This window comes from Drosophila subpulchrella, chromosome 3L (assembly GCF_014743375.2).
Source record: "Drosophila subpulchrella strain 33 F10 #4 breed RU33 chromosome 3L, RU_Dsub_v1.1 Primary Assembly, whole genome shotgun sequence".
In the NCBI taxonomy this organism is placed as follows: Eukaryota; Metazoa; Arthropoda; class Insecta; order Diptera; family Drosophilidae; genus Drosophila; species Drosophila subpulchrella.
Window position 1 is genome coordinate 6,512,731 of NC_050612.1, and position 11,330 is coordinate 6,524,060.

General features: G+C 46.7%; 3 protein-coding genes across 5 annotated transcripts; 1 reads left to right on the forward strand and 2 right to left on the reverse strand.

Moving 5' to 3' along the window:
- The first annotated feature begins 329 nt into the window (after nucleotides 1-329).
- Nucleotides 330-1,320, forward strand: LOC119553685 (splicing factor 3A subunit 2). Its single transcript, XM_037864238.1, has one exon. It carries the CDS (start codon nucleotides 427-429, stop codon nucleotides 1,210-1,212), a length of 786 nt encoding a protein of 261 aa, XP_037720166.1. The 5' UTR covers nucleotides 330-426; the 3' UTR covers nucleotides 1,213-1,320.
- LOC119553679 (pneumococcal serine-rich repeat protein) lies at nucleotides 1,307-10,076 on the reverse strand. Of its 3 annotated transcripts, none has more exons than XM_037864227.1 (11): nucleotides 9,948-10,076; nucleotides 9,671-9,767; nucleotides 7,457-8,197; nucleotides 6,806-7,399; nucleotides 3,669-4,126; nucleotides 2,748-3,611; nucleotides 2,441-2,688; nucleotides 2,106-2,376; nucleotides 1,876-2,046; nucleotides 1,712-1,819; nucleotides 1,307-1,653 (listed from the first exon to the last, which is right to left on the reverse strand). In XM_037864227.1, exons 2-11 carry the CDS (start codon nucleotides 9,741-9,743, stop codon nucleotides 1,504-1,506), a joined length of 3,678 nt encoding a protein of 1,225 aa, XP_037720155.1. In that variant the 5' UTR covers nucleotides 9,744-9,767; nucleotides 9,948-10,076; the 3' UTR covers nucleotides 1,307-1,503. The 3 variants fall into 3 exon arrangements, with proteins under 3 accessions (XP_037720155.1, XP_037720154.1, XP_037720153.1); XM_037864226.1 differs by having other exon boundaries at nucleotides 7,457-8,335; XM_037864225.1 differs by having other exon boundaries at nucleotides 7,457-8,440.
- LOC119553683 (ubiquitin-like-specific protease 1) lies at nucleotides 4,168-6,212 on the reverse strand. The gene has a single exon (XM_037864233.1). The coding sequence runs from the start codon at nucleotides 5,931-5,933 to the stop codon at nucleotides 4,386-4,388; it is 1,548 nt and encodes a 515-aa protein (XP_037720161.1). The 5' UTR covers nucleotides 5,934-6,212; the 3' UTR covers nucleotides 4,168-4,385.
- Nucleotides 10,077-11,330: the final 1,254 nt, after the last annotated feature.

The window sequence follows — 11,330 nt, forward strand, 5'->3', positions numbered from 1 at the left end:
TATCGATGTTTCCAAAACATCGGTTTTTAAAACCACGATTATATCGATGTTCTCAAAACATCGGTTACATCGTTGCTTGGCAGGGAATCATCGATGTTTTTTAAAACTTGATTTATTCACAATAATTTATTAACATTATGCAGGGACGCAAAAACAAGTAAACAGTTTCACAGCTTATAGTTATACTCAATAGCAAAAAAGTGTTATATTAAATTAAAAATTTCAAGATTCTCAAGTTGTAATATTCCGAAATCCTCCCACAAACTATCGATTGGGTCAAAGAAACTCCCACCACTAGTAAAGTTACGTTGACAACCCTATTCTGTAAAACACCACCACCAACGAAAAATTTCCGGAAGGTTTTACTTTCCCAGCGCGAAAAAGTTTTCGTTTCTCACTGATTGAATATAAAATAAAGCACCAATAATGGATTTCCAGAACCGCGCCGGCGGCAAGACCGGCAGCGGAGGCGTGGCCTCCTGGTCGGAGACGAACCGCGACCGCAAGGAGCGGCTGCGTCAACTGGCCCTGGAGACGATCGATCTGAACAAGGATCCTTACTTCATGAAGAACCACCTGGGCTCCTACGAGTGCAAATTGTGCCTGACGCTGCACAACAACGAGGGCAGCTACTTGGCCCACACGCAGGGCAAGAAGCACCAGGAGAATCTGGCCAGGAGAGCTGCCAAAGAGGCCAAGGAGGCACCCTCATCGCTGCTTGCGCCCGAGAAGCCCCGCGTGGAACCCAAGAAGTTCGTCAAGATCGGACGACCCGGCTACCGGGTGACCAAGCAGCGGGAACCCACCAATGGCCAGCAGTCGCTGCTCTTCCAGATCGACTATCCGGAAATCACGGAGAACATCGTTCCGCGCCACCGGTTTATGTCCGCCTACGAGCAGAAGATCGAGCCGCCAGACCGCAAGTGGCAGTACCTGCTCTTCGCCTCCGAGCCATATGAGACGATCGGATTCAAGGTTCCCTCCCGAGAAGTGGAGAAGAGCGAGGGCAAGTTTTGGACGCACTGGAACCGGGACACAAAGCAGTTCTTCCTGCAGTTCGCCTTCAAGTTCGAGCCCAAGATCATGCCACCGCCGCCGCCGAGTCTTCATCGGGCACTGGGTGGCCCACCCGGCGGATTCCCCATGCCGGGACCTCCTCGTCCGGCAATGCATCCCATGTTTAATGGAGTCCCACCACCGCCACCCATGTAATCGAGCAACACATATTATTTGTTGTCCAAAGTAAAGTAATATCTCTAAGCACACAATCCTCAGAATCCAGGACATCCGTTCAAATAATAAACAATTTTATACTTAATACAACTCGAGTGTCTTGTATTTTCGTTTCTTTCTTAAGAAATTGAAAAAATATTGCTGGTTATCTTTGTAACTGTACGACCTACAAATCGATTGCGTTTAAGGTAATTAACTTAAGTCTAATCTGCTGCTTTAAATTAGGCAATTTATAATACACTTCGCTGGGCTTCCTTCTGTCAAACGATTTTAGATCTTTTCGCGCTTCTTAAAATTTCGCTTCGAGGCACATCGGGTGATTATGTCCGAAACGTGAGGCTTGTGCTCGAAGATCTTCATCAACTGGTTCTGCGCCTCGTTGATGCCATCGGTAATTATCTTGCTGCGCTGAATGTTGCCCTGCAAAATGGTGTGATAGTTAAATGATAACTCGAGCTAATGTCAAATAAAAACGCACCTTTAGCAACTCGGTGACTCGCTCCATTTCGCTGTGCTTCTCCTTGTCCTTCTCCAGATCCTGCAGCATGGTCTCAAGCCTTCCCAGGCTGACAACCTCGGATTCATTCTACATCAGAATAGTTCATTAAAAGTGCTATCGATATTTACATCCAAATTTCTTACCAAGTCCTCCATTTGTGAGCGCAAGTGGTAGATTTTCCATCCATTAATTTTGCCCTGGACATTTGGCTGATTAGCTAGATCAATAACCGTGGCCTTTCGCTCCTCCCTTGGCTTAACATCCGTATACCGATGGAAGTGGTTGTTGGCCAACTTATGCGTGGGTTTATATGTCTGTGAATCGTTGGAAATATCAGTAAAGTAATAAACAATATATTTTCCATTTAGCTTACATTAAGCAGCGCACAATTGCGTGGACGACGGATGACGAAGTCCACCGGATTGGCGTTCTCCTTGTTGCCCGTCACAGCGGGTGCACTGTTGCGATGGTTGGCGTCGCCTGCTGTGCTATTAGGAACAGCTCCCGGTGCCGCCGCCGCCACCAGTAGACCTCCATTGTTGTGTTTCTGCATGTAGGATGCGCCAGCCGGCGGCGTTGGTTCTGCACTGGGGGGAGGCAGCGACAAAGATGCCTGACTCTGGGTGGAGTGCTGGCTGTCATTTCTGGGGAATAGATACAATAATCGGTTATTTGATTGCTCAGACTAATTTAGTTTGAATAACCCACGTTGATCGGCGTGGCTTCTTCCTGGAGGAGCAGTCGTAGCTGGAGCTCGAGCTGTTGCCAGTTCCATTCATACGCGTTCCCGCCTGCTGTTGCATTTGCGTTGAGCCCACCAAATGAGGTGCCTGCTGCTGAGGTTGCTGTTGCTGCGGAGTCGGTGCTTGGACGTCCACAAAGGCACTGCTCCCACTCCGAGATCCAAGGGACGAGTGGCCAAGGCTCTGCTGCATCGATTGGTGCGAAGAGTACAACTTTAAAAGATCAAACATTTATTAGGCTTTCTCTTAAGGGCAACTATTTTTGTACCCACCTCATTGATAGGATTAAAGTGCGTGGAGTTATCGCGTCCACTTGCGCCTCCAGTTGTTGGCGGATCCCCAATTCTGTCCTGCAATTGCTGATCTACACCAGGTGAGGAATTCGCCGACACTGTCGTTGAGCCATCCGAAGAAGCTGGCGAATCCGCTCTAGAATTTCTCGTTGAGGATACGGTGCCCACCGTGTTTGGCACACTAGTCACGTTACTTGCTACTCCATGGGCGACCCGCTCCCGTTCCTTCTTGGCCAACGCTTCCACAGTTAGCGCGGAGCTAACTGATGGAGGCACCGCCACGGACACTGGCTGAATATTGAAAGTCGTGCCCGGAGCTGGCGGCATATTTGGTCCACTAGTATTGCTCGCCATTGAGAGTAGAGTAGGGCCCAAATTCTTGGCCGCTCTGATAGGAGAACCGTCTGAATCCCGCTTCCGCATGAAATTGGGCACCAGAGTTCCACTTCCTGCTGCCTGTTGAGGATTGCCCGCCCCCGTTGTCACCTTTACGGAGGTATGCAACGGAATGACCATGTGCTGCGGCGGTGCACTGTTTGGTCCTGCTGGAATTATCAATTGCTGGTGGCCAATAGTCCTGGTAGCCGTTCCCCCAGCTCCTGATGGCAAAACAGTGAAAGTAGCCTGTGATCCGGCTCCGGCCGATCCTGCTCCCGTGGGCGCATGGCTGGCGAAGGGCAGCGAAGACACTGACAAGCTGCTACCGCCGGCGCTGCTAACCAATTGTGCTTGTGCTTGGGTGCTCTGCGTCACCGTGGTCGTGGTCAATGATAGAACGCCCGTGGAGGCGGAGGCCGGCATGGATTCGTAGTAAATCGTAGCAGCACTTCCCTTATCATCGATCTATGAAGGAAATGCAATTTAATAAGCTCAAATTCATATATTGTAGTTAAAGCTAACCTTCATCAACTGGCTCGGCGAAGCAACCACTGGATTCCAGGCGCGTTGGAAGCCAGTCACTGTTGCCCCGCTAGTGCCGGATCCATCTGTTCCAGGCGCAGACGTGGCCGGAGTCATCATCATCTTGCCCAGGGTAATGCCGCTGGCATTTTTGATGGGCGTCAGAGTTCCCGTGAGGATATTGCCCCCTGGTCCCACACCAGCTCCCCTACCGCTGATCGTCAATGGCAGCACAGTGGCTCCTCCGGCCGCCGAAGTGGCCCCTGCCACCGAACTCGGGTTGACCACACTGGCCGAGACATTCGGCACTGGTACCGCCTGAATGCTGGCCACACCCTGCGGCGTCATCGTGGGCCCTGTGGTTCCTCCGGCGGCTGACAATTTGCCAATAGGATTGAGCTGCGTTATAGTTAACGATGGTTGTACTTTGGCGGTCATGGTAACCGGTGGTCGAATGCCTGAAGAAGGTTTTATGGAAATATAAAGTTTATAAGAGGTATATCTTTATTGATAAGGTAATACAAGTTTCCAAACAAAGGAGCAAGCTATATACCCGTTAGGAAAATCGATAGAAAACCCTTCGATTTTGAATACATTTACAACATCAAAGAAGATGTGACTTATAGCTACTAATAATGCTGGCTAAGGCTGTACTAAAAATAAAGTTTCTCTGTTACATTAAAGATGTCTTCGTCTTAACAAAACGAAGCAGAACGCCTATTTCCACAGCTCGCCGTCCATGATCTCCAAGGCCATCTTTTTGCGAAAATAGACCATTTTGTCCTGCGAAAAGGTGATTGGAGCATTTCGAGTAATGTACTCAGCAAACATACAGCTGAAAACGCCGCAGTCGGAGTTGTTTTTCTGCTGCGGTACGTTTCGCGCTTTTTCGATGCGAAAATTGCTGGTGTCGAAAGACTGATTGCGCTTATCCAACGATTCCTCTCGCAGGTATTTTTCCAGTGTATCCAGCAAATTCTGGTTGGCTCCCCCCTTCGAGTCATAGTAAAGGATCGACTTTTTACGCATATCGATTATTGTCATGGTCCAGTGAACGCCTTTGCAGTGGACAGGAATCAGAATGATGTCCTTGCTGAGGATATCAACCTTTCGTGTCCAGCGTTTAACGCCCTCGAATCCACTCTGCAGCAGACGTGGCATAAAGAAAGTGTTCATGGAGTAGACACTGGGCAGCTGGCCTGATCGCTTCTCCGAGCGATCGGTCAACAAGTTCATGTAGAAGTTGATTACTACGTCGTTGAGCCATCTGCCTCCAACTAGGATTTTAATGTCGCTGATGTTGACATCCAGTTTGAACTTACTAACAACGAATTCCTCGGGATGGCTTCCTTCTAATTCTTTTAAACGATTCATATGCTCCTTGGTCAGCTGCGGAAACTCCTCAATTTCTTCAAACTTATCCTCGCTGATGAGGTCGGGACGATTAAGGGGTTCTTGGGTCGGCTGGGCGAAGTCCTCGTTTTCGTTTTCATCTGATTCGTCCTCGCTGATAATGAAAGACTCGATAGCGGTCTCCTCTTCTTCTGATTCGTCATCGCTGATGACGATGTGTTTGGTAGGCTGAGCGAAATCCTCACTGATGATGATGGGCTCGGGGCGATTTAGTGTCTTATTGGTCTGCAGAGCGAACCTTTCTTTATTTTTCGACTCATCCTCGATGGTAATATTGGACTCAGGGATTAGTCCGCAGTTCTTCAACTTATTCTTGCGCATATCCTGTTCGAAGGCACGGCGTTCATCCTCGGTTCTTTTAGCTTCGGAAAGTGCTTGTGCCACAAATATTTTAAACTTCTTGCTCTTTTGCAAAGCTTGCTTTCTGAACTGCTCGACATAGCCATCCTTCAAAAATGCGCAGCTGTTGAAGCGACGTTGTCGGGCACATTGGACAACATAAGGTAGTGATTTGCTTTTCGGTCGATCCAGGGACTTCTTTGTTGCAATAGGCCTTGCTACTGGCTTGTTGCCAGATGGATATCGGTTAAAAATGAGAAGTCGCTCAAGAGCCAGAATAATGTCCTTCACTCTTTCCTGTGGATAAGAACTTGTCGAAGGGTTTCCATTTGCCCGGGCTTCAGGTCGAGTAGGTTGCAGCGAATGTGGATTTGGCATGTCGCATTCATTACGGATAAGACTTAGGTAACGCTCACGCTCGATGAACTGTCCCTCGAGGGCCAGCAAGCTGTAATTCGCTTGGTTTAGCCACATAGGACTATTTGGTTGATTTCCGCATTCTCGCTTTGCCATTGTTTCGGGGGTTATCGAATCCTCAAGATGCTCGTTTCTTAAAAAATAAGTTAATTAATCCACACACTGATACTTGGTCGGTTGAGAATCCTCGCGTTCTTTCGATTCTTGGGAAAACTATGGATGTTGGATCGATGCTGCTCTTTGGAACTCGATCTCATTTCCTTTTTACATCCGAAAACCGTCTCGTTGGGGTCTGTTAATCCTCCTTAATGCATCTAACGAATCGTATGATGCGCACGAAGTTGACTAGCCAATAGGGCACGGAAATTGAAAGTCATTTACTTTCTTCAAAATGACATTTAGTTCACAGCTTTCTAGATGTCAAATTAACATGGCAGAACCCTGTATACAGTATGTACAATGTACATGCTGTAAACTATTTAGTGTTACACAACTAATTGTCTAGAACAGTCTGGATATTCCCTAAACTATTAATTTGCTCAAGTGTTGAAAGATCAACAACCCTAAACTGTTCCTGTTGAATTTTCAAACAGCTGTAGCCAGTTGTCCATTTTTTTTTTAAGTAAAAACTTATATCATTCATATTTACTGGAGATGTTAAAAAGTTACAGAGTTGTCGTGGCTTTTTAAAGAAATAAGGTGACAACTCTGGTTTTCAGCAATTCAACAGTCTCGAGGTTTGGGGAATACCCTAAGTTACTTGTTTATTGTCATTTTTCTTTGTTTATGTTATATGTACATTTAAGTAGATACATTGTACAATGTACAAAAGGGCCTAATGCTCTCTTCCGAAAATAAAAATATGCTTTTTGAATGCAGCTTTCTATCGTTTTTAACCTGAGATTTCCCTCACTTCCTTTGGAGCTTGCCCCTTTATTTCCACCTTCTCCACACTGGATACAACTTACCCATCTTAGCCGCCGCGGTGGTGCTCATCAAGAAGGGTTGCAGCATCACATTCCCGGCCAAACGGGCACCGGATCCGATAATCTGCTGAGCGGTTCCCGTCGCAGGCTGCTGCAGCTGGATGATCCGAGTGGTGGGCAAATTAGTGGCCGTCAGGGCAGTTCCTCCGGCCCCGGGACCCCGCCCGGGCGCCACTGTCGCTCCCCCAGAAACACTGACGGCCGTTGGTGAAGCTGTAACGCTGGTATTCAGCTGCGGGATGCTTGGAGCCCGGATACTTATGCTCGTGGTGTTCAGCTTGGCTCCGGGGAAAATCTTTCCCAGTGGGGTGGATCGCACATGTCGAGGTGTTACTGTGGTTCCTCCAGGAGTCGTGGTTGTCACACCACCTGTGGGCGTGGCCACAGCGAAGCGAGGATTAAATTGCTGGCCCGGATTCTGACTCACATTGGGCGTAGATACGTTGGAGGAGTAAACTAGGGTGGCCTGGTGCTGCCTCTGGGGCAAGACAGTGGCCACATAAGCCTGAGGACCTCCTCCGCCTGGACCACCGGCCTGCTGTGGCGTCAAGGGCTGGCCAGCCGAAACGGATAAGGCTAGAAAGGATCACGATTAGAGGATTGATACAAGGCGATTACTAAATAACGACTCACCTGTTGGCGCCTGCACTGGAGTAGTGGTCACCACACTGGCATTGGATACCCCCGCGGATGTCGTTATAATCCTCTGGCGCGGCTGATGAATGGCACGTATCAGTTGCACCTGTCCCGTGGAACTCTGCATCCAGGCAGCACTATTGCTGGACGAGATCACCGCCGAAGGTGGTTGCGACGAGAGCGCCACTCCACTCCTGCTCACCGATGCAGTTGCTCCGCGAACAAATCCACCGGTTGAACTGAGAACCGTGGGGGCAGTGGGCGTCACAGTGGCCGAGGATGTGGCCCTCAGGGGCGTCACGAGCCGCTGGCCAACTCCAACTCCAACGCCACCCATCTGAGTGGCCGTCACACTGGCTCGCGGCAGGTAAGTAGCCTGGGTCACGGGCCTGGTGACCGTGATAGAGGCATTTGCCACACTCCTGGCCGGAGCAGCTGGTATGGCCGTAATCTGAGTTCTTCCCGTGGCCGTGACATTCTCCAGCTGCTTAATCATGGGCATCACCACACGGACTTGCGTGGACTGGCCACCGGCTCCAATGGCCCGTATGGAGGCCGCCGTGGTCGCTTGTCCTGCATTCAGAGCAATCGGCGTGCCTCCCAGGGAGGTTTGCTGAACTGGATTGGCCGCTGCCACTTTGATTGTGCCTCCGCTGAGGATCGGGGTGCCCGAAATCGATATCCCGCCGCCGCCGTCGGATTTCACGTGGGTGATCTTGGCGGCCACCGCCGGGTGCGCTGCAGAGGATGGCAAATGGGATGGCAATGAGTACTTGTTTATGACGCCGCGCAGCTGCAGGGGCGGATGTGAGTGCGATACCAGGGATGCGGATGCAGATGTGGAGCCGGATGCGGATGCGGTTAACGATCCAGTGGCTGCCAATGATGATGATGGTGGATATATAGACGGCAGCAATGACAACGATGGCAGTGCATGGGGATGCAGTTGTTGGGTGCGTATCTTAATGGTTTTCAGGGGGGCTGTGCGGGTGGCAGTGTGTGGCTTCGTGAGATTTCGTTAAAAGGTCCACATGGAACACGAACAATGGACGGACAGGTGAAGTTAGGGAGCAACACTATTGTTTTCTTTTTTTTTGTATGAAAGCTTTTTAATTTGGAAAAACATTTATCAACCTTGTCAAGACCTTGTTAATCATCAATATATTAATCTAATTTAATTTCTTTTAAATTTTTTACAGATTGAAATATTTGTTTAAAAAGTTTACAAAATTGTGTCCGTTACTTAAAACAAAATATTTTGGAATTTAATCAAATTCAAAATTATGGACAGTTCTGTCGTCCGCATTTTTAACAAGAAAAGGTTTTAAAGGAAACGAATGAAAATATGAGTTAGAAACCAGTGGCGGATCTAGGGTTGCTGGCGCCCGGGGCAAAGCGAAAAATTCCGCCCCCTCCCTATTTGCTGTACGAATAACATTAGGAGTATTTAAAGTGTAAATAGGTTATTAATTATTAAAAGCTTATATGTTTGAAGAAGAGCATGTTCGCCAAAAAATTGTGCACAATTACTGTACAGAAAACGGTGTTTCGTACCGAAATTTGGCAAAACGCTACAAAGTTAGTGTTAATAGTGTTAAAAATATTATAATCAAGTTTGGGGAGACATGCTCTCTAAAAGATTTGCCAAAGACTGGTAGAAAAAAAGGTCCAGTCGGACTCGATTTAGCGCCTCTTAGATTTGGCGCCCGGGGCGCTTGCCCCTTTCGCCCCCCCCCTAGATCCGCCACTGTTAGAAAAATACTTTTAGTTGAACATGCCGACAAGAAATATACGTAAGTGTAGAAAATATAAAAAACAAATTTGATTTAAAAAATTATTTAATATTAAATTTATTGATTTTATTGTTCCATTGATTATCTCAAAATTAAACAAATATATCTTTGTTCTCTGTCAAATTTTTAAGAAACTAACTAATTTGAGCTTCAAAACAAGGACAATTTCAGGGCTGTTGGCAACCCTGCCACAACAAAACAAACACATACACACACAGTGGCACAGAGAGAGAACAGCTTTTGCTGCGAAGGTGAGGCACAAAGAGGAATAGGAAACAAACAGTGCACGTACGGGAGAGCAAAAGAGAGGTGCACAAATGTTATGTATACACACGCATACACGGGCACAATGCTAATACGTATATACACACGTAGGTATATAAATAAAGATATTCCACTTGGATATTGGCGAACTTACCTGATGGCGCTGTAGCTGTACCTCCACCGCCCACCGGCCCGCCCGCCGCGCCGCCTTCACTCGACGCACTCATTGTTCCAGCTTCGGTCTGCGATTCCTGCAAGGCACAAAAATTTTGGAATCAGATTCCACTTCCACGTTTTACATGCTTTTGCCTCCTCTCCCTCTCTTTCTCTTCTTATCACTGTGGCTATGTATCCACAGATTTGCTGCACACGCACGCACACGAAAACATGCAGAGAAAGGCGGCTTTTTGCTGTTTTTGGGAGGAACTTGCCTTTTGTTCTGATTAGAAGCCCTTTTAAGCCCGCCGAATAACGGATTAAATTTGCAACGCGCTTGAACGAATTTTCCTTGTTTTTCTGCTCTTCTTTTCACTCAAAGTAGTAGTACCAATAGTTGGTGGTTAAATATTCCCGACTATCGCTTAAGACTTATCGATAGTTGTTTTAAAAATATTCAGTATTTAGCTGGGTGAAGAAAATACTAAAAGTATTTTTGGTCTGCTAATACCCACTGCACCAGCTGTTGCAATTTTAAGCGTTTTGCTGCAAAAACAGCAGATCTGTTAAAAACATCACGAAACAGGGTCCCACAAAACCAATTTAATTTAAAATTATCTTATTTGTGTATTTATACCAGAGTTGCAACTAATTAATTGAAAAAGTTAATGTTAATAAACACAAATTTTATTGGCAAAGAACAAAAGTAGTGATACTGAAAAATATATCATTAGATAATAATGCTACTGAAAATATATGTTAGTAAGAAATCGAATTCCAAAATGTTACTAAGCAAAATTGTATTTGACATTGTTTTTTAATTGATAGCTTTCTGAAGATTGGCTAGGCATTTTTGCCCCAGTATTAAGCACAAATAGTCAGCGAATTCCTTAAAAGAGGAGAAACCTTTGCTCCTTTGGTCAAAACAGGAAAGTCAATTGTAATGATTTCTCAGTGTAATGCTCTGTCCTCTTCCAAAAAATTCGCGGTTCAAATATTTCTCATCTTTGGTCAACCAATTGGTATTTTTATGAGAGGTATCTTGTTTGGCTACATATGCTGATGACACAGCCTTTATTGCCAACTCCACGTGTCGAATTGAAGCAATTCAAATCACACAAAACTTTTTGGATTTGTATGGCGAATGGACGAATCGATGGAATATCTGCAACTTCTCTCTTAGAAGTAAAATTCTCCCCAGAGTGATATTCCAGGACACTGTCACACCGCAATCAGCCCAGGTTCAGTACTTGGGCTTGATTTTGGACAAACGTCTTACGTGGAGGCAGCACATATGTAACTAAGATTACAGCAACATGTCGCGCTAAACTGCGGAAACTAAATTGTATGCTTAATGGTACAAGTGAGCTCAGCCTTAGCAACAAGATGTTGCTGTACAGGTCGATAGTGGTTCCTTCATTCACTTATCGCATACAAATGTCATGAGGGTCCAAAGAGTGCAAAACCGTGCCCACATCAACCATCTAGCAGCAACCCTGGCAAACCCAACTAACGAGAAGAAGACTGAAGCGTCGGCACCCTGGCGATCTCTGGGCACGAGCAAAAAATTGGTAGCGAGACGAGAGCAGAGCACATGCTATTTTTTCATGTGCTACGATTCTCGCTTGTGTTTGTTTTTTTTATTTTCTGCACCTTTC